The following is a 23,954-nucleotide window of genomic DNA, read 5'->3' as shown; positions in this document are numbered from 1 at the left end:
AGGTAGATGGGTGAGTGGGTGAATATGAAAATTGTAGAAAATCTGCTGGGTGGGTATAGAGAGTTTAGAAGATATAAAAATGATGGATAGGTGAATATGAAAATTATAGAAAATCTTGCGTTATATTTATAGAGAAAATGTGGATGGGTGAATGATGGGTGGTTGTTGGGTGTGTGGATGAATGATGGGTGGTTGTTGGGAGGGTGGATGAATGAATAATGGATGGTTGTTGGGTGAGTGGATGAATAATGGATGGTTATTGGGTGGATAATTGTTACTGAATGAATGCTGAGTTAATAATGGATGGTTGTTGGTGGTTGGTTGTTGGTGGGCAATTGATGATTGTTTATTTTTTATGTGTAGTTAAAAATTTTTATTAAATATGAGGTGATATGTTTTTGGGTGGGGTGAATTAATCGAACAAATTTTTTTTTTCCAATTTTTCATTTTTTTTTTATATTTGTCTAGTTAGGAATAATATATAAATATATAATTTTTTTAACAAACAGGTAAAAAAATTTCACAAAAGACAAAAAATAAACAAAAATAAAAAATAAAAAATAAAAAATAACTTATATCCAAACAACACCTACAAACTTGGAGGGAAAGTTTGTTGAGATTTGCTAAAAATAGCAAATGACCATTGGAGCACCATTGCTATAATTTGGCAAAATAACACTATTCATTGCCAAATTAAAGCAATAGCAATAACAATAGCAATATAGCAACAACCATTGGAGATGCTCTTAGTGAGGAGATGATTAGTGAAGAGATTGTTAGTGAGGGGATAAGTAAAAGTGTGTTTGTTTTGATTATAGTATGAGAAATGGTTAGTAATGGGATTGTTAAATTATTTTTATATAAAATAAAAAAAATTATTTCAATATTAAAAAAAATCTAAAACAAATATTAAAACAAACTGATGCACTTAATAAAAAAAAATAGCCTAATCCGCTCATTATTTTCCTAATCTCACCCTCTATCCAACTAAGCTAATCCCCTTACTGAAGGGGATTACTAACTCCCTTAAACTATCAATCAATCCAACCAAACACATTGTAAATAAAGCCCACAGCCATAATAATCCAATCTAACCACTAAAGCCGATAAATAAACATGACCTGAAAGTCTCAATCTCTCTTTAAAATTCTTGTATATGGCAATAGCCCTGTTTGGTACAGCTTTTTTTCAGCTTATTTCAGCTTTCAGCTTAATTTAAGTTATTTTGATGTGTTTGGTTTAGCTTAAGCTTATAGCTTATAGCTTTTTGTAAGTCAGAAATCAGCTTATTCTTTGAGTGGGGCAAGAGAAGCTTAATTTATAAATCACAAATCAGCTTATGTTCATAGTTATAAGCTATAAGCTGTTAAGGTATAAGCTATAAGTACTTTCCCACAGCTGTACCAAACAGGACCAATAACCCAATTCAATTCAATCTGAAAGTGATCCCCATTACCCAATTATTCACTCCCCTTATATAAACCCAACCCATAATTCCTCTCTCACCCACCACCACCCAAGGACGGATCTAGGGTGCGCGTGGATGCGGTGACACCCTAAATTTTTTAAAAGTCATATATATTATATTAATAAGGGATATTTTATAATAAATCTCATCTCACAAACAAGTACTTCAATTAGTTTTAAAAAAATTTCGATCTATTGAGTCTTATTAGTTGAGAGTTTACTTCCGCGTGGTCCTATTTTTGATATTGGTAGTATTTTGGTGGACATCAATATCATTTTATTAACGTGACAAGTATGATGTAATATTCCAATGTTGTAGGTATTAACGTGACATTCCAACAATGTGACACTTCAAAAATACTAAAAACTCCGTAGTGTACTTTTCTCAAATGTGACAACGTAGCGGTATGATGTGATACTTCAAAATTTTTACTCCAAAAAAATTAAAAACTTCTTAGTGTATTTTTCTTAAATATGGCAGCGCGGCGGATATAATGCGACATTCCAAAAAAATAAAAACTCTTTAGTGATGTGAAACTCGAAAAAAAATAAAAACTTCTTAGTATACTTTTTTGAAACGTGACAACATGGTGGGTATGATGTGACACTCTAAAAAAAAAAACTCTTTAGTGTATTTTTTTCCAAACATAACAACGTGACGAGTATGATATGACACTAAAAAATTAAAAACTCTTTAGTGTACTTTTATTAAATGTAACACTCCAACGTTGTGGGTATAATGTGATACTAAAAAAACTTTTTAGTGTACTTTTTCAAAATGTAACACTCCAATGTAGCGGGTAAATGAGTTATTACATATCCAAAAGGACTAAATGGATCACAAGAAAAAATATGGGACTATATGGATTACAAGTCCAAAATATGGGACTTATTGGTCAATTTCCCTATTAATAATTAGTAAGATAATTTTAAATTAGAATATTTTGTACTTTCAAAATTTTAATAGTTCGTACCTTTAAGAATATTTTGCACTTTCAAAATTGGGTAATAAAAAAGTATGGGCAAAAAAAGATTTATAAGGACAGAGTGATTAAATGCAGCAGATAATAAATTAATACACAGAAAATAAAAGGAAGGAAAGAAGAGCTCAACATAAGAATTTATAATGGTTCGGCTTACTGGCCTATATCCACTCCTCAAGAGATCTCCTTGAGAATTTCTTCACTATAAATCAATGCACCACCAAGCTTCACCTAGCTTGTGGATCTTTACACAGGACTTACTTCAATCTATTGAGGACCTCTAAACTATATGCCTCACTTTACAAGTATTTCACTCAGAAAATAAGAAACAAGAATAAGAGGTACAACTGTTCTCTTTTACAAATATTCTCTTTTAAAAGATGAATATGAAAGTGTAAGATCACATATAATTCACTCAGATATGAAAGTTGAAGTATATTAAATGCTCTTGATTGCTCCTGAATGCTCTGGGTATGTTGTATTGAAAAAGTATTTTTCAGATCAAGAAAGCTCCATCTTTATAGCATTAATGGCTTCTAGCTGTTAGAGAGAGAGGGGATTTGAATCTTCTATCCATTGGAGAAGATCATGGAGGATATCTTCCAGCTGTGTTTGACCACAGTATGGTGAGATGCAGACTGTTATGCAGGTCTTGGGAAGAGAAGGCTCATTAAATGCACGAGCTTTTATTTAATGCTCATCCTCTTAAGTCAACATCTTAGAAGAAGATGTGGTACCAGAAGATCTGCTTAGAGGTCAGAAATTATGACATATTCTGTACATGAAATTGAAAAAGTGGCTGCAAAAAAGGCTGTGTCAGTCCAGTTCTGATTTGATAGCTGGATTTTTAAACCCATATTTTACAAGTATCGACCTCTGCAAATTGGGTGTCGACCGTTCACTCTTCTTTTCTTCTTTGAGTTTTGTTCCAGGTGTTCCTGGTGTCAACCCTTATGAATGTTGGTGTCGACCTTTGCTACTGGATTACATTATAAAATTTAATGTCGACCCTTGCTGTTCTCGGTGTCAACCTTTGCTTCTGGAAAGCAGTCTGAAATTTAGTGTCGACCCTTGCTGTTCTTGGTGTTGACCCTTGTTGTTGGAATATTTAGGCATTTTGAGCTTTTACTCTGGTGTCGACCCTTGTTGTTCTTAGTGTCGACCCTTAGATCTGTTTTAAGCATGGATAGAGTTGTGCAAACCAATGCTAATGCTCATGTTTTGAAGGTCCAAAAATTATAGAAAATAATATTCTAGAATCATATAACTTCTAGAACCATGAAGCACTATTTTTATTTGAAAACTTTGAATAACAAAATAAATTCAAAATATTTGTCAATAATCAAAATCAATAGATATTTAAGTTTAAAAAACATTGGGGCTAACATCTTATTTTTCATTCATTCTTGTTTGTTCATCATTTAGAAATAGGAATATTGTCTAAAAATAAAAATATCGTCTATTTCAACATGAAAATAAGTTCATAAAATTTAATACCACTTATTGAAACGGATTATCATTATACTCATCAAATCATACATTTTCAATTATAAATTTTTTCAAAACTAAACTTTCATAATAGGATGGAAGATTATTTTGTAACAAGTTACTTGATTTTATTTATTGAAAAAGATATTAATTAAGGTTTTGATGTCAAACTTATCATAAATGTTTTTATATATATTATGAAAAGTGGCGATTACGACATTTTCAAATAATTAACTTTGGTAAACGAAGACATAATAATAGTTAATATTTTGTTAAGTAAATGCAAACAGAAGAAATATGTCCAATTATATTTTTGTTCTCAACTAAGTTGACAAACAATATCCGACTATTAATAGTACTATTATTTATTTTGTTTGTGTTGGTATAAATCAAAATTTAAAATTTTATAATAATTTTTTTCAATGAAATGTATTTTTGACCCAAAGCTCAAACCCTAGATCCATCCCATCGCCGCCACCATCCGTCACCATGGCCGCCACCACCACTACCACCACCACCAAATTTTAACTAGAAATCTCCATCTCTCTACCATCCCACGACGGCCTTATTTTCTGGCAATCCATGATCTCCGGCTTTATCGATCACCTAGTCATGTTCCCAGTTGACACCATCAAATCCCGCATACAAGTCATTGGATCCCCATCTTCCCATTATCCACCATCAATCTCCACCAATCCCTCGACTCCATTCTCAAGCTCAAAGGCCCTGCCATCCTTTACCACGACATCGGTGTCATGGGTCTCGGCGCTAAACCAACCCATGCTGTCTACTTTTCTATATACGACTGGTTGAAAAAGTCTCTCTAGGACTACGGCGGTGATGAATGCACCATTCACGGCGGTGCATTTTATGACGTATGAGGTGGTGAAGAAGGGTTTGATGGAGGTGGTGTCACCAGAGAGTGTTAGAGAGGATGAGAATTTGGTTGTTCATGCCACTACTGGTGTTGTTGCTGGAGCATTGGCTACTTGTCACGACCTGGGCACTTGTTATCCTCTTGAGAGGCCGGCTCCATGAGTGGTACAATGTACCCCTGTGCATTAAGCCCAAGGATCTAGCCCAGGCGATATGATAGAGATCTACACTGCCTGCTTGCCTTGCTGCTCAGACACTTATGTGCCTACAAGGTACTTGGTGTAAAACTCGCATTACCAATGAGTCGGTATGTGACATACTACCACCGCCAATCCCTATGTCCCTCATTAGGGAGGACATTACCCTGCCTGCCTCCATGCTTGTTTGTTTCCCTACCCATGGGAAACTTGTCCCATGCAGACACCACCCTTGGTGTGGACCCCATAATAAAGGTGTTTGGTGTAAATCCTACGTACCGTTCCAATCACAACACCCCTAGGCTGGCTCTGATACCACTTGTCACAGACTGGGCGTTTATCATCCTCCTGAGAAGCCAATTCCACGAGTGGTATAGCATACCCCGTGCATTAAGCCCAGTGATCCAACCCAAGTGATGCGATAGGGATGTACTCTGCCTACCTTGCTACTTACACACTTATGCGCTTGCAATGTGCTTGGTGAAGAACTCACATTACCAATGAGTCGATACATGACATGCAGCTGTTACTACTCCTCTTGATGTTGTCAAAACTCAGTTGCACCGCAAGGTGCAAATTTTTACTCTTTTTTTAAATAATTTTTTCAGTTTAAATGAACCCATTTTCTTATTTTGCACTACATTCATAGTGTTAATCTGTATTAGTTTCTTTTGTATATGAGATGAAAGAAATTGGGTAAATTACTAAATACGAAAAAGGGTTGGGTTTGTATTGTTTGAAACACATAATATGATGTTGTAACTGTTGGAACCCATGAAATTTTGGTGTGATCAGCAGAGAGGATAAGGCTCTTGGCCATTTCAAAGTGCTGAATGGTTTTGATCTGAATTTCTCATGATGTCCTCGAGTTTAAACAAGCTAAAGCCAGAGTTTATGGTGCTTCTTGAATTTTCTGTTGGTTTAGACACTCTAGTTTTCAATTTATATGACTAGTGATGACTCAATCAATTGATTAGTTTGTCTCAGTCTCTAATTTGTCAACCAAGCGTAGCCAGATCTCTGGAGGGCAAGTGTCCATACCAAGCTCAATCCTAATCCAAGACACAGAGTCGCAAGACATATGTAATAGATGCTGCACTGATTGTTGGACTACCCTATCTTTATTAGCTTCAGAATTTGATTTATTTTATTCGAAGTTCCATATTGTTTCAAGTTAGAAAGTAACTAGGTAAAGACAGAGGACTAAAAAGGGAATAACATTCCTCCCACTTATCACCAAATGGTGCAAATAAAAATTTGATGACAGACCATGTAGCTTGGAGCTGTTTTAAAACGAGTCGAATTGGCTTAATAGGTATAAGCTTGTATACTTCCCAATTCTTACAAATGTGCATATATTATTGACAAGATATTTTCCTTGTGAAGTGGAATTTTTAAAATCTTCTCCACATGAGCATCTAAATTTAGAAATATCATATTACAAAGTAGTTGTATTAAGCTACCAAGAAAGTGTTATGGTTTTATGTTTGGTTCAGAAGAAGAAGCGTAGTTTACCAGATTGTCTTGCTGCAACATGATTTTTTTTTTTTTTCTTTCTTTTTGTCTGTGCTGAAAGTGTTTAAAAATGTAATACATGTTTGTTCTGTAATACATGTTTGCTGAAAGAGTATAAAATCTTCTGGATTTTCTTCTTAAAATGTAATACATGCTTGTTTTATGCACAAGGAATTTGTGGATGTGATCGATTCTCTAGCAGTTCGATTCAAGATGTTCAAAGTATAGTCAAGAGGGAAGGATATGGAGGACTTATGAGGGGTTGGATCCCCAGGATATGCTATTCCATGCACCTGAAGCTGCAATCTGCTGATCTACCTACGAGGCTGCAAAAACCTTCTTTCAAAAAACCAATGGCAGCGAGAGCTCAGTTGACTAAGGTGGCATTAAAGTCTTTTTTCATATCCGCAGACACTCTTAACCTCGAAGCAATTGCTTCACCCTGGTTGTAGTAATTGAATAACACGTAACGTAAGCACCATTGTCTCAAACTTGCAGCCCATAGTGATGCTGGTTTAAGTCATATGCAGAATGATTGGTGATCACTGCATACTATGCAAACTTATTCTTCTCAGATCTGATGATGCTTATGATAAATCAATCGGGATAGTTGATTTGTTCGCCCAGGAGTTGTAATTTGTATATTTCCTGGATTTGGAGCTTTTTAGTAAGCCTTTTATGATGCTGCTCTTTTGGTAGTGCTATACAGAAACTTCGCTGTTCTTGAACCTGAGTAATCTGATTTACTGGATTTTGAGCTAAAAAGATTTATATATTAACATGAAGGCGATGATACTGATACAAAACCAATGGCTTCTAATGCTTGAAAAGAACTTTAAAGCAATAGTAGAACATATGAGCCTAGTGGCATACTGAGAGTTGCACTAGCTTTGCTGCGCTCCATCTAATATTCAGAATGAGAAAATGAAACACCGGGCCTGCGAATGAGAATCTGAAAATAGGAAATAGATACTGCTGTGGTGGCCTTTTATACTCCAATTTATTGGTATAAATAATATAAAAATGAGCTAATTTCCAGTAAGCACCAGTGGTCTAGTGGTAGAATAGTACCCTGCCACGGTACAGACCCGGGTTCGATTCCCGGCTGGTGCATTACCCTTTTTTTGTCTTTCATTTTTCCTTTTTTGATCTTTTTTAAACTACTCGACCACACAAAGCTCCTCCAAATCTCATTTTTTATTACTTTACCCACGAAAAGTTGAATTTTGTTTTTGTTTTTATTTTTATGACGAGGAACCTTCCCAGAGATGGATCCATTCTTGCCTATTAAATCCCGAATATTTCTGATTATCTGAAAAGCATATATATCAGTTTAGGCTGGAAGATACTAACAGAAATAAGACCTAAATGTGGTGTTTGTTTGGAAGGATTCATATAGGACTAATAGTTCATCCCGACTAATAGTTCGTTGTTTGATTGAAATTTTTTGTACCGGACTATGAATCTCAAATTTATGGAATTATTTTATCCCATGGGGGTGGGACACAATCCATAGGATAACTATCCCATGGGATTAGGTAGTGAAATTACATTTTTGGCCCTCTACTATTTAATATCTTTTTAAAAATAAAATTTATTTATTAAATTATTTATACTTAATTTATTTATTAAATTATTTATACTATTATACTTAATAAATTTATTTATTAAATTATTTATGCTTTATTAAATTATTTATTTTGATAATATGGTATTAATTATACTTAGTAAAGTAAAATAAAATTTAAAAATCTCAACTACAAATTGAAATAAATTTATGTAATTTTTATTAATATTTTATTTATTTAATTTTTTAAAAGTTTTAGTAAAAAAATAAAATAAAATTTATAATTCAAATTTAATATTCTTATTGTACGGGGAAGAAATAATTCTCCTCGTATAATCCTGTTGACCAAGTCCACGCTCCTCCGTACGACGTCGCTTTATTACCTGAAAACACAAACGTGAGCTAGCCGGCGGGTGTGTGCCGGAAACCTCTCCGATGCCTAAGTCAGAAAACTTGACAAATAGACAAAGCTCTAAGTTCTCAGAAAGAATGTGTTCAATTACCTCCTCCAAGGTGATGCTTGTGAGTTTTTATAAGTTTCCCGTGGCACAATCCTAGTAGGACTTGTATTTCTCCATGCAGAGTCCTCCTAGGATTCATTCTCCTAAGGATAATGTTTATCCTTTTACACCCTCCCCCACTGCTTAAACCAAGTGGGATGGTTTTCTCCATGGCCGAACTACCACAAGACCGAAATAACACAGGCTATGCTGAGCCACATAGAAGGCCGAACTATCCTTAGCTCGGTCTTCTCCTCTAACTCACTACTTCGGCTGCCCTTGTTCAACCCTGGTGTGCTTAGATCAAACTTCCAAGTAGCAAGTTTTGACTGACCTAACCAGAGTATGTCACGACCGGACTAATTCCGAAACCGGTCTTCCCAGAACATACTGCGACCGGACTAACTCTAAGGCCGGCCTAACTCCGAGTTGTCTCTGGACCGGAGTAGCCTTACTCTTCCTTGGGCCGAAGTAACTTTCTCTTCTCAAGGCCGGAGTAACCTTGCCCTTTAGGCCGGAGTATTCAGTACGGCCTTTTTACCTAGTCCTCTGTGTTTTGGGCCTCAAAACCCAACTCGAAGCTCGGCCCAATTTTTCCCAAAAATTACCCTCTCACTTATTATTTAGTAAATAATTCAAAAGGAAAAAAAAAATCTTTTGAGCATTTATCATTCAGGATTTTTTTTAAGGTCCCTGATATTAAAATTTTATAGCATAAAGGATACTAAATATTTTCATAATGTCTAAGGTTCCTCAACATCGATCTAAAAAAAATTCGATCCAGAGAATTCCTCTTTATCTACACAAATCACAAGAAAATTCTAAATTTCTCTGGACATATCACAAAAAAAATTCTAAATTTCTCTGAATACATCACAGAGAAAATCCAAATTTCTCTAGACAACAATGAGGACTAGTGCTCTATTTCAAAGAAAATTGGGTTGGTCCAGAGAAATTCTTAGAGAATTTCATATATATTTTTCCAAAAATAAATAATGATTTCATATATATTCAACCCGGAGAATTTCTCTAGACTTCCCAGAGATTTTCTTTCCAGAGAAATTCTCTCCAATTTCTCTAGGCTTCCCAAAAAAATTCTCTATGTTTTTGACCAATTTTCAGAGAATTGGGTTGGTTCAAAAATATATATGAAATTCTCTGGTTTCCAAAAATAAATTATCTGATTTGGACAAATGCCAAGAGCATAACTTGATCTTGGTTGGGAAACAGTTTCTATGTTAAAAAAAGGTAATTCTTATTAAATTGCTTTCTTTCTACAAATTGAACATGCAAAAGATGACAAATACATATTAAGGAAACTAACAACATACCACCACAAATCACAAAGAAAGGAAAATAATACAAAATAGTATCTACCTGAATGACAACATGTTACGCACTTTAGGAGCACTAGGTATATTCATAAAGAGAGATGTAGCGAAGAATGAAATATGTCTCCGAGCCTCCAAATTTGAGGGTATGTCCATAGCTATATCTTTGACAATAAGTAGCAAAAAAAAAAACGCTTGATCTGCGATCCAAAGATTGACAACTTAATTACATGTATTATGTGTTGCAAGCCTCTGACATGTCTTTTGGTGTGTATATGCACATAAATTTGTCTTATTTACAACATAAATCATAATTTAAATGGCCTTTGAGCTCAAATTTAGATTTATGATTTTGACCCAAATATCAAATCAAGCCCTAGATGCCAATATTGTAATCAAAAGTCCAACGAAGAAATATCATGAAAAGATGTAAATAGAATCACTTGCTCATTCATAAGGCCACTATCTGGCAAGGGAAATGTATAGAATGATTTGACGCAAATAACTCTGGTTCAATATGGCCGAAAAATTCAATTTCCTCTACCTCTATTTCTTGTTCAGAGTAAAGTGAATCCAAAATTCTGCATCCATTGCTAATGAATTTTGGTAAATTGAGTACTATAAAATGATGTATACATATGGTTTTCTGTACGGGAAACTCGCTGCTTGTTCTATCTACATATCAACAAGCTTGCTTTTCCGTGCAGAACTGGACTGCTCTCCAAAAACCCAAAGTTTATGCTCTGGTTTGGATTTAGAGAGAGAGAAATGAAATAGAGAAGAGAGAGAGAGAGAAATGAGGTTTGATGTGAGAGAGTCAAATTTCTCTGTGATATATGAGTATTGGGTTGAAGGACCTTAGACATCATAAAATAATATTGTGGATCTCTTCCATTACTAAAAATGGAGGAGGGACTTTAGACTAATTTTCCCCTTATCCTTCTTCATAATATCCCAAACAAACATATAATTCAATAGAATAGTCTAATCCACACATCTAATCACATGACTAAACAAATATAGAATACAAATCCAATCAACCCAAATAGTCCGAGGACAATGCATCCCAAAATTAAGTAGATTACAATCTTTCCTTATCTAGTCTGTCCAAACATACACTACCCGATTTAAAAAAATGATAAAAAAAACTCAGCACCTTTTCTCTTCTGCAAACACACTCCTGTTTAAGAATTGTTCAAAATAAACATAGGAAAATGCTAGATCCTAAATAATCTATCAAATTTTCAATCAAACCTCTCACATAGATATGGGACACACACAAATCTACGTGTTTGAATCCTCCATACTCATGTGAGAGATTTGATAAAAAATTTAATAGATTATTTGAATTCCTAACATAACTCAATAAATAAACTAGTTTCTATCCGAGAAACTGGCTATAATCCTCATTTACTGTGTTGATTTTCATATGGCCATGATCCAGCTCAACATTTCTGTTAAAGAATCTAATAACACAGACAAAAAACCAGAAATCAGAATATTGATGAGGAATGTATGCAATTGACTGTCAACAAATCCACATATAAATAAATAAATAAAATCCAAAGATACCATAGTTCGAAATTATGACATTTATAGCTACAGAAACCAACAGTTGAGAAAGCTCTAAAACAGCTGTTACTAGCTTACAACAATATACTCATTCAAACATCCTAACCATCTCAGAACTTATCTACACTAAATCCATCTCTAAGAATCTCATAAGCATCTCTAGGCCTGGTTTTCTTCATCCCTGCGGTGAAATGGAGCTTTCCTCCATCAGCTGAAATGCACGTAACTTTCACCCAAATCATCACCTTTGTCTTCATCCCCTCTATATCAGATAGCTTCCCTTTCTCCAGATATCCAGTTACAGTGGTTGACAATCGCAAAACAGACTTGTCTCTGTATCCCACTTCACAAATCGAGGGTATGTAGACAATAAGCTTACCTGTCTCTTCATTGAACTCGTAGTTGGTAGCATCCCGAGGGAAGATACCTACTGCCATGTCATACTCCTTTAGCAGTTCTGGTAGTGGCTTTTGCATTTTCCCTGCAAAGAAACCATGTTTCATTGATTAACGTGGTGCTCATACTACCCATGTAAACTTCTAGAAATTGTCATAGGGAAATTGGAAAAAAAAAAAACAATGTAGAGACAAAACTAAATCAGAATGACTTCTTTGGAATGGTTAGGTTTTGCACACATGTTCAAAGAAACTCCAGTGGCAGACCACACTATCTCAACTCAACTAGCTCATTTGTCTACTTGAAGCATTTAAAATTTCCTCAAAATAAATAAATAAAATTGAAAAAAATTTAAAAAATGATTTAAGTTATTCTCTTTGAACTCCATTTTGTTTTCCTGTAGTGGTTGTCATTGCCAATCAGAGGTTTCATTTCATGATCACTCACATCACATCTTATATGTTGCTCCAGCAGGGGAAAAAAAAAAAAAAAAAAACCTAGTTATGTTCTCAAATCTTGTCTCCAACAGACTGTCTGTAGTCTCAAATCACAATTCTCAAGTCCCACAGTTATTACAAGTCTACAAAAACTTCATTGGGGAGGTCAGGTTTGAGTTAATGAGGTAAATCACTTGAATTGTGATCCCGATGCTACAATCCAAATGAAATTTGCAATGGTTGCCTGCTAAGATTTGTAATGGTTTAATGCTACAAGGCCCACAACACATTGAGATGATTATAGTTTTATAATTGGTGAAACCAGACAAGATTATGATGGATCCGACAAGTAATTATTTATATAGCAAGCAACAATAGAAATGCAAAAATACTAGAGATCTCAAAAATTATACCAAAAGTTCTACCGAACCCACATGGGACCCACATTGTGTGGGTGTTGAATTTATTTTCTAGTATGGCCCAATAACCTACATATATCTATATATTTTAATTTATTTGGACTCCATAATTAGATAAAGCCAATATTTGAGATAAAATTCAGTAATTAAAATTTTACTATAATTACTCTTCTAAGATAAGAAGGAAATCTTGATGAATAGGAATTCTTCTGATAAAGTTTATCTGGCCCTCTTCTCTCCTCTATATAAAGATGGGTGACTCCCCTTTTATATTATGAATATTTTTCGATCACTCTAAGTTTTATAGTCATCCTAATTAAGAGAGATAGAGAGAAGAGGGTGAGCCAAGAATTAAAGGTCCAACTATTAGGGGTATTTTCTCAACTTCTCTAATTCAATGGCTGACAAAGGTATATTCTTTTTATTCTTGAATTGTATTGAATTCAAGATCCTGTAAAGTTTAATTCCGCATTATTATTATAGTTACATGTACATTAATTTCGTACATGTGGTATCAAAACTTTAGTTTTGTGAATCAATACACCTTGGAATAATAATATATTTATGAATATTATTATTATAATTATTTATAAAACAGTGCATCTATTTTTATTATCAAAAAGAAGATTAACGATATTATATCTTTTGCCCATCAAAAAAAAGAGATTAGATTTGGCAATTGACAAAGCCTTTCGTTACAAGTTTTCAATATGTACACATATTTAAGTGAAAAACTAAAAGAGAACGATGCATTAGGGTATTTAAAAGAGAACTGTTGATAAACGTGTAACATGCATGCTTCGATTTATTATTAATTTTAGCAATAATAATTTTTATAATCATTATAATATGACATTGAATTGAGTGTAATATTTATATTACCTGCCGTTATGACAAAGTGCATAGACTAAAGGCAATTTTAGAATTTTGTTGAATCATTCGGTCTATTAAATAAATATATTTATTTGACTATATCATGTTAGATAATTATGTTTTTACCTTGTCTGATTATGTACACTTATTGCCTAATATTGTTGATGTTTATATATTTTCATGATTTAAATTTGATATCATGATATAATTTTATGACATTGAATATTAAATATTGAAGTGGTTAATTCATATTAGGTGTAATTCTTATTAACTATTATATGAGATATTCATGATTCTAATATTGCATAATTTAATATATATATATATATATATATTCTTGTTCGTCTAGGGTTATTATTATTATTATTATTATTATATTGGTAATTGCAATCACATAAAAGAAATTCTAGAAATCATAATTAGTGATTTCATTAAAATAGTGATTGAATTAATGATAATCAAATAACTCAAATTAATGAATAGAGAATATTGTTAGTTAGTTCCGTATACATAAGGTTTACTAATTTAGTAGCTGCTAAAGTAGCCTAGATTTGTAAAACTTATGAATATAGAATTACATAAAAGAATTGTTAAAAGTGTAACATTAAGGTCGATAATATTCACAATTGCAATTATAATTAGGAGATTGAGACTAGCCCAAAGAAGAGTCACTTTCAAATAGTTATGAACTGGGTAGGATAATGTAACTCATGTAATTTGACAGATTAAAATTGAATACCCAAAAGTGTTGCATAAATACCTTTAGACCTACATAAGTGATTCTTGACGAGTGGACAATAGATATACCTAAGTTTTGCCCAAAGGAAAGACTTATGTGATATCAATAGTTCATCTTTATAATTTTCAAAACTTTAATATGTATATTGTTTATGCCTATTTCCGCATTACTTATGAGACATTGTGCTAATACTTCTTAAGATCTGTCAAAAAAATAGCTTGCTATCTAAGGTGGTTGGACTTAGAAGGGAAGCTATATTAACTCCTCCGACCTTCCCAGGATCTTATTTGGTTATTAACCAAAGGACTCTTTAGTGACGTTACCCTAACCCTTAGAATAAATATTTGGGGTGTCACATGTTCTATCTTATTTCAGTGAAAGTTCTCACCTCATTGCACTCTCTTGCATCGGGCGTCCCTCTACTTACTGTCGCTATTATGGCTGAATTGACAAAGCTATAAAGCTTAAAACTTTAGGGATGCAAGTTGATGAAACTTTCCTCATGCAGTTTATTCTCACCTCACTTCCATCACAATTCGGCGCATTCAAAATCACTATAACACCAATAAAGATAAGTAGAGTTTGAATGAGTTGACTAATATGTGTGTTTAGGAGTAAGTGAGGTTGAGGAAGGAAGGACATCAAACTGCATTGGCTGTAACTCATTGAGCTATAAAGAAAAAGAATGGGCCTAAGGAAGAAAATCAAGCTCAGAATGGTTTCACTGTCAAATGCTACTTTTGTAGCAAGCACGGACATGTGAAGAAAGACAGCAACAAGCGAAAGGCTTGGTTCAAAAAGAAATATAAGAAATTTTCTTTTATTTGTTATGAATCAAATCTTGCTGAAAAACCATCTAACACTTGGTGGATTGACTTTGGGGCCACAACCTACATTTCAAATTCCATGCAGGGATACCCCTCAACTAGAAAACCGAAGGTTTGTAAAAGATTTGTTTATATAGGGAACCGTCTCAAAGCTGAAGTTGTAGCTGTAGTAACCTATCGACTGATCTTAGATACGGGTCATCAGATGGATCTACAAGACACTTTTTATGTTCCTTCAATTTCTAAGAATTTAGTTTTGTTATCCAAATTAGATCTTGTTGGATATTCAGTTTTATTTAATTGTGGAAAACTCAATTTAATGTTTAATTCAATAATGATTAGTTCTGGTAATTTATGTGATGGTTTATATAAAATTACCTTCAATCATGAGTTTGCACAGTCATTAGTAACTCTGCATTCGAATATTGGTTTAAAACGTGGTCTAATTAATGAAAAATCCTCAATCTTGTGGCATAGACAGTGGGGCATATCTCTAGAAATAGAATTGAAAAATTAGGTAAAGAATGACATTTTGGAAAACCTAGACTTCACTGATTTTGAGATATGTGTGGATTGCATCAAAGGAAAGCAAACCAAACACACCAAGAAAGGTGCCACAAGAAGTAATGAGCTTCTTGAGATAATTCATACAGATATTTGCGAGCCACTCAACATCCCATGTCTTAGTGGTGAAAAATATTTCATCTCATTTATAGATAATTTCTCACGCTATGGATATATGTATCTAATTCATGAAAAATCTCAAATTATTGACATCCTTAAGGCGTACATAACTGAAGTCGAGAGACAATTAGATAGAAAGGTTAAAATAGTGAGATCAGACAAGGGTGGTGAGTATTATGGTAAATATGATTAGTCAAGCCAAAATCCTGGCCCATTTGCCAAATTCTTAGAAAAGAAAGACATTCGTACTCAATATACAATGCCAGGTACGCTACAGCAGAACGGAGTTACTGAAAGGCATAATCGTACACTTAAAAATATGGTTAGGAGTATATTAAGTTACTCAATTGTACCCATTTTACTGTGGGGTGAAGCTTTAAAGATTGCAATATATATCTTAAATAGAGTTCCTAGTAAGGCGGTCCCAACAACTCTTTTTGAGTCGTGGACTAGTAGGAAACTGAGTTTGAGACACTTACATATTTGGGGTTGTTCAGCAGAGGCAAGAATCTTTAACCCACAAAAGAAAAAGTTGGACTCAAGAACAATATATGAATATTTCATTCATTATCCAGACAAGTCTAAAGGGTATAAATTTTATTGTCCTAATCACAGTACGAGGATAGTGGAGACTGGTAATGCTAGATTCCTAGAGAATGGTGAAATAGTGGGAGTGAGAAAACACGAGCGGTGAATTTCAAGGAAATTAGGGTGGATGTGCCAACATTTGACCCTTATCGAAAAATTATTGTTCCTCCGACTATTCCACTGGCTAAGGGAAACGAACAAAATAATGAAAATCCTTCACCACCTTCTGTTTCACCACTTCATAGAGATACCACTATTGAAAATATTGTAGAACCACCACAACCGGCAGTTCTGAGAAGATCTCAAAGGGAAAGAAAGCCTGCCATTCCAGATGATTACATGGTGTATCTACATGAATCTGATTTTGATATTGGGATTAACAAAGATTCAGTCTCATTTTCACAAGCCATGAATAGTGATAATTCTACTAAATGGGTCAATGCTATAAATGAAGAGTTAAAATCCATGAAATAGAATGGTATTTGGGATCTCGTCGAATTGCCTAATAATTGTAAAAAGGTTGGGCGTAAATGGTCGTCAAGACCAAGCGCGACGCAAAAGGCAATATTGAATGATTTAAAGCCAGACTTATTGCCAAGGGTTTTACTCAAAAAGAAGGCATAAACTATAAAGATACCTTCTCTCCAATATCTAAAAAGGACATGCTTAGAATCATCCTCGCATTCGTAGCTCATTATGACTTAGAGTTGCATCAAATGGATGTGAAAACTACTTTTCTAAATGGGAATTTGGATGAAGAAATTTATATGGAGCAGTCAGAAGGATTTGCAAAGAAAGGTAAAGAACATTTAGCTTGCAAATTAAAGAAATCCATATATGGCCTTAAACAAGCTTCTAGGCAATAGTATTTAAGATTTAATGATACCATTACCTCCTTCGGATTTAAGGAAAATGCAATTGATCAGTGCATATATTTGAAGGTTAGTGGGAGCAAGTTCATTATTTTGGTGCTATATGCGGACGACATTTTGCTAGCTAGTAATGACCTTGGCTTATTGCATGAAACCAAGAAATATCTCTCAAAGAACTTTAAAATGATCGATATGGGTGAGGCAAACTATATTATTGGCATAGAGATCATTAGGGATCGATCTTGAGGATTGCTAGGACTATTTTAAAAAGAACATATTTATCGTGTTTTGGAGAGATTCAATATGCACTTTTGTTCAGTCGATGATGCACCTATCATGAAGGGTGATAAATTAAGTGAAAAACAGTGTCCAAGGAATGACTTGGAAAGAAAATAAATGAACGACATTCCATATGCTTTGAGGCTACAAATCATGCTTTATGGTTGCGAAATTCATCGCAGGACTTGGTGTTGTTGACTCAATTGCCAGGCCACTGAAAATATATTGTGACAATACCGCAACAGTTTTCTTCTCTAAGAATGGAAAGTACTCTAGTGGTTCCAAACACATGGAAGTAAAGTACTTAATTGTTAGAGAAAAAGTTCAGAAACAACTAGTATTAATTGAAAATTTAAGCACATCTCTTATGATTGTTGATCCATTCACAAAGGGATTGCCACCAAAGACATACAAAGAGCATGTTATTAGGATGGGTCTTTTAAGCAACCCATGATGTGTATGGATAATCTTGAGTGCTTATTTTTTATTTGACACTATTTGAGCAATAATAATTTTGTTTCTATTTTTCCGGTTTCTAAAAGTGTGTGTACACATTAATTTGAATTAGGGGTGAGCGCGGGTCGGTTGCGGCCACGGAACCTCCAATCCGCCATCCGTCCGTCAAATTGACGGATTGGAGAAAATCAATCTGCATCCGTCCGCCAATCCGGCGGATGTGGATTGAGCGGCTTGGCGGTTTGGCAGATGGATGCGAATCAGTTTGGCGGTTTAAAATTTTATAAATTTTCAACATAATTCAACTCGTGCATTTCCTCAAAAAAAAAAGAAAAAAAAAAAAGAAGAAAGTATTACAACCAATGACTTAAAAAAATATTACAATCACTGCATGCCTCATCCAAAGCAAGAAAGTTTGAAACTTTAGAATATCACAATCACTGCATGCCTCATCCACATATTACAATCACAGCATGCTTCATCCACATAAAGTATTACAATATGTGGTTCTTAAAATATAAAAGTAATTCAAACCATCAAAACCATGAACAGAACAATAGTAGAGATTGTATGTCTCTGTATTGTTACATCTATATCTGTTTTTGAAAACAAAAACCAACCAGCATATATCATATCTTCTATTTATTATTTTTAAAGATAGATTTAAAAACCAAAAAATATAGATAAATAATAAGTTTATTTTTTTTAATTCAAAAAAGATATTCAAATTGAAAACTTTTTTCAACAGAATATTTAAACTCTTTTTTAATTGAAAACACAAACAGAATATTTAAACAAACTGAAAAGACAAAATCTTATAAATTACTAGGGGTGCTCGTGGTTTGGCGGTTCGGTTGCGGCCAAAGGAATCTCAAATCCGCCATCCATCTACCAAATTGGAGAAAATCAATTCGCAGCCGTTCGTTCGTCATCACGCATCCGTTCAAAATGCGGCGCATCGGTTCTGTTCGGTCAGTTTTGGCGGATCGGTATATCCGCTACTCACCCCTAATTTGAATATTGATAAACAGGAAATGTCTTAACAAGATAAATTACAGAGGCTTTTTAGGCAAATAATTACATATTCCAATAATGGACTGGGTTGGTGAAGGTTATCGATGGTGTAGTGCATAGAAGGAAATATGACATAAATGTCATATTGGTGATATGAATTAATCACAGGATTATAATTTCTAATATATCTGAACTTATTGGCTATTTTTAAAATTCGTGATCACGTGTCAAAAATTTTAGTGTGGAATCCAATGAGTCAAAAATTTTATAAATTGCATATTTTTTGGAAAAACTCATAATTGTATCATAATCGACTTAATGGGCCAAGTAGGAGAATGTTGGATTTATTTTCTAGTGTGGCCCAATAGTCTACATATATCTACATGTTTTAATTTATTTGTACTCCACAATTAGATAAAGCCAATATTTGAGATAAAGTTTAGTAATTAAAATTTAAATATAATTACTCTTCTAAGATAAGAAGAAAATCTTGATAGATAGGAATTCTTCTGATAGAGTTTATCTGACCCTCTTCTCTCATCTATATAAAGATGGGTGACTCCCCTTTTATATTATGAGTATTTTTTCATCACTCTAAATTTTATAGTCATCTTAATTAAGAGAGAGAGAGAAGAAGGTGAGCCAAGAATTAAAAGTTCAACTATTAGGGGCATTTTCTCAACTTCTCTAATTCAATGGCTGACAAAAGTATGTTCGTTTTATTCTTGAGTTGTATTGAATTCAAGATCCTGTAAAGTTTAATTCCGCATTATTATTATGGTTACATGTACATTAATTTCGTACAGTGAGTCTCACACCCATGTGAAACATTTGATAAAAACTTTGATAAAATTTTTAAGATCTCTGACATTACTCATAGAAATGACATGTTCAATTTTAAAAACCATTTTTGAATATTGCAGACGGAAGGGAATATTGCAGAAGAAAAACAAACCTTTGAGTTTGTTAACCAACCATTTGGCTCCTCCTTCAATGCTAGTTGACAATGACTAATTATAAGAATAAAGGTCAGTATCAACTTGAAATAAAATGTTATAATAAGCTTGCGAAAACCAAATGTAAGAACACACATGCTTCTCATACACATTAGAAAATAAGTACTGAATGTGGGACTAACGAGTAATTCTAGAAGAATAAAAAGAGTTAATTATCTTTTCCCTCGGCTATCAAAATTACTTTATCATTGCATGCACTAAATCATTTAAGATGTTTTGGAGAAACTGCCTATACTTTTTACTATCTGGTCACAGTCTATGCATTCTGTAATACATCCAATGCGAAGCCTTAACAAACTATACACGTCCTAGAGCATCATTGTGCATTGCTTAAACTGCATCTTAAATTCTTCTCTCACTCCAAGAATCTCTGAAAATAAAGATGGCAAACTTTTGTTACTTATTTACAAAGATATTGCAACCCAACCAGCCATAAAGACCCAATAAAAACACCATATGGGTATGGCAATGTTCACAAGGGTTCATGCACCCTTTGATATTATTTTGGTTAATAACCAATTATGATCAAGAACCTTGACTAGTCACTCTTGAAATTTAAATGGCTCAAGTTTGTAAAAAAAAAAAAAAAATACTAAACATGTAGAAAGCGGAAACGATCCTCATTTTTATAAAGCTTAAACCTTTGTTACCTTAAACAGCTGTGAGATTACAGCGATACCCAAATAGATTAAGAAGTAAATAAAAGCTTCCTTTGAATTTCAAAAATCACTTGCAAGTTGCAACAGTGTTTTGAAATAAATATTTAAGCAATCCTCAAAAGCTTCTGAATTGCTATGGTAGTATAGATTTCAGTGTCAATCCCCCTCCTGATGGGTTTATTGCACCAGCTAGGAACAAAAAAACTAATCTCAATTTTTTGCCCTTTAATAGATTTCTTTATACTAACACTCCGTTTGCATGAGAAGGGGATATGAATGGAATTCCTTTGCCTTCCTCGGCATTTTATTGGGCAATTTTGGTATTATAAATATTTTACAACCATTTTTCACTCAACCTAAACATGGGAAATGAATTCTCTTTCTCACCATTTCTCACTAAATCATGTGTAACTCATATACAACTAAACCCAACTCACAAGGCTAAGGTAAGGTGTGTACGGAGATTTCACTAATGAAGTAGTTTTCCCTAAAAATTGAATGTGAAAATTACTTCTTTAAACAATTTCGAGCATAAACTAAACGAAGAAAGCAATAACAAAGAAATTTACTGAGAAGGATAGAATTATGGCATAAAAACCACCTATTCAATTATAACTACAGTATTTTAGGTCATTTCAAGCTCCATGGTCAATTCCTTCAAATCAAATTCCCAAAATTTCCCAAGTCTACAAGATCAATCTTATAAACCCTACCTTAGCTCCAGATTGGGAAAACCAAATCAAAGAAACAACTTTAAGACCAGATCACCATAATTGATGTGTGTGTGTGTGTGTGTGTGTGTGAGAGAGAGAGAGAGAGAGAGAGAGAGAGAGAGAGTACATTGATGTCATCTCCGACTGAGTCGATCTCGTTGTTGGCTTTCTGACCTATCCAGTAGGATCCGACCTTGTTCAATATCTGATCCATTTGTGTGTGCGCGCGTCTCTCTCTCTCTCTCTATAGTATATGTGTATGTATAGTGTATCTCTCTCAAGATTGAGCAAAGATTGCTGGGAAAATCAAACAGAGATAGAGAGAGAGATTCTTCTCTGCGACTTTTCAGCCTCTGGTTTTGTCATTAATTTTGTTCCTCCGTTAGGTAGAACTCACACGGATAATTATTCAGTAATCCAGAGGGTAGACAGATGTATTTCATCATATATTATGATTGGTTGAGATATATTATGATTGGTTGAGGAAGTAAAATAAAAAGTATTGTGTTAGGTGATTCAAAAATATAAAAGAATATATTAAATTATAATTAATAAAAAAATACAAACATGTGGTACTACTAAAATATTGAATAATTTCCTTGCTCACACCGCACAACCAAGAATTATTGTTAGGATTCATTACATTGTGGTCCCTCAATTATTATAAAATTATCATTTTACTTTCTTCATTTATCCACTCAATTACAAAAAGGAAAATGTCTCGTAACTCAAATTTTGTGACTTAAAAATGGTTCAAATGGCCAAAACGACGTCGTTTTGGCCATTTTTATGTTATTCTGTACTCAAAACGACGTCGTTTTGGCCATTTGAGCCACTTTTGAGCCACAAAATTTGAGCACGTAGAATTGTCGTTACAAAAATATCTCAAAATACAATTTTTGGTTTAACTCTCAAAACATAATTTTTGAAAAAAAATTTCAAAATTTTATTGGGTTAGAAATTTTTTGAAATTTTTTTCTAAAATCACTTTCTCTCTCCTACACATCAATCAATCACTTTTTCTTTCTTCTCTCTCATTTTCAATCATTTTTTTCTCACACACATCTACTCAACTACAACAAAATATCAAATCATCCCAAACTCTCATACTCTAAAACTATTTCCAAAGGGTTCGTTTGAAAAGTGGGTTGGCTTTTTAGCTTTTTGACTTTTTTGGCTATTTTAGCCTGAGGCTAAAAAGCCTGGTTTGGGAAGAACTTTAAGCTTTTTTGACTTTTTTGAAAGAAAAAAATGTAATGATTATGAGTTCAATGTAATGTTTTGTTTTATTGGACTAAAAAACCTATTTTGTTTTTTGTGACTAAAATAGCCAAAAAAACCCCAACTTTTGCTTCCCAAACGAAGCCAAAATATACAACCAAACAAACTAAAAAAATTCTAAACTCTTTTCCTAAGATTTTTTTTGAAAATTTATCTTCTAAAACCAAACCAAACAAGTGACTTGAAGGAGGTTTGCATAAAAGAAAGTGATACACTTTTACAATTGATTGGTGAAAATGTATGAATCCATAAATAAATTGAATAAAATAATATTTATTAATAATTAAAAAAATTGTAAATAACTATTATTATTATTATTTATTAATTGATTAAATGCACGGGATAATTTTTTAGTTTTGTATGTGTTTGTATAAATTATTATTATTTTTTTTAATGTTTCAAACTTTGTAAGTTAGTGTTACACAAATTGTTATTAGTATATATTTATAATCGTTGTGTTCACTTACGTTACTTTAATTTAATATTTAGATTAAATTAAAAAAAATTAATTTTAAAAATTAAAGAATCATATTATAGAGCACATATGTTTGAAGAATAATAATGTTAATTATCATTAGTCAAGTCATATTAGGTTAATTTTAAAACAATTCAATTTAGATGGCTGTTTTATTTATTTTGTTTTGAATGTATAAGACCATTGAATTTATAAAAAAAAAAATGAGAAAAAAAGATTTTTAAAAGATAACAAAACACTTTGTAATAGAGAGAGACCATTGTTTAACGCGTCAAGATCCTCTAGGATAGAGATTTTAGAGTGATCTCCATCTAACTACTGAAATTAAACTTCACCAAAACGATCTCGTTTTGATGAGTAATTTAAAAAGAAAAAAAAAATCAGCTTTAATTCAAAATTTCCTTCATATATGCAGGCATAACAGAATGCCAGAGAGAGAGAAGAAGAGAGAGAGAGAGACGCCGCTCATCGCCCTACCGTTGCCGCCAACCCCTGCTCCAGCAATTTTATACTTCCGCATATCTGAGACCACTAATCGAATCCTAACCCAAACCAACAAAACATCCAAAGATTATACCAAAAATATTTGTAGTTACTCTTCCTTTAAAACACATCTCAACGACAATCACATAATCACTATGATTTCGTAAGAGACAATCACATCCAAAGATGCACTAACTCAAAAGGAAAAGTTGCTTTCACTTCAACTATTAATAGGAACTCTAGATCC

The 23,954-nt window shown here is 33.4% G+C and overlaps 1 protein-coding gene and 1 non-coding gene across 2 annotated transcripts; one reads left to right on the top strand and one right to left on the bottom strand.

Annotated features, from left to right (window-relative positions):
- The first annotated feature begins 7,568 nt into the window (after positions 1 to 7,568).
- Positions 7,569 to 7,639, top strand: TRNAG-GCC (transfer RNA glycine (anticodon GCC)). Its single transcript has one exon. It is a non-coding gene; the product is annotated as a tRNA-Gly (tRNA).
- A 3,806-nt stretch (positions 7,640 to 11,445) lies between these two features.
- LOC114314627 (uncharacterized protein At5g01610) lies at positions 11,446 to 22,010 on the bottom strand. The gene is made up of 3 exons (XM_028261098.2): positions 21,596 to 22,010; positions 20,036 to 20,090; positions 11,446 to 11,977 (listed from the first exon to the last, which is right to left on the bottom strand). The coding sequence occupies exons 1-3, from the start codon at positions 21,680 to 21,682 to the stop codon at positions 11,607 to 11,609; spliced, it is 513 nt and encodes a 170-aa protein (XP_028116899.1). The 5' UTR covers positions 21,683 to 22,010; the 3' UTR covers positions 11,446 to 11,606.
- Positions 22,011 to 23,954: the final 1,944 nt, after the last annotated feature.

Source organism: Camellia sinensis, chromosome 3 (genome assembly GCF_055761805.1).
Source record: "Camellia sinensis isolate YWXY chromosome 3, ASM5576180v1, whole genome shotgun sequence".
In the NCBI taxonomy this organism is placed as follows: Eukaryota; Viridiplantae; Streptophyta; class Magnoliopsida; order Ericales; family Theaceae; genus Camellia; species Camellia sinensis.
Note: the sequence above shows the minus strand (reverse complement) of the source record. Positions and strands in the feature narration are given on the sequence as shown.

Bases quoted from the DNA above. Each gene is read 5' to 3' on its own strand.
- LOC114314627 (XM_028261098.2), bottom strand. From the start codon at position 21,682: ATGGATCAGATATTGAACAAGGTCGGATCCTACTGGATAGGTCAGAAA. The intron at 20,091-21,595 runs GTACTCTCTCTC...TCTTATAATTAG, and splicing joins CAGTCGGAGATGACATCAAT to TCATTGTCAACTAGCATTGA. The intron at 11,978-20,035 runs GTTTGTTTTTCT...GTTTCTTTGCAG, and splicing joins GTTGGTTAACAAACTCAAAG to GGAAAATGCAAAAGCCACTA.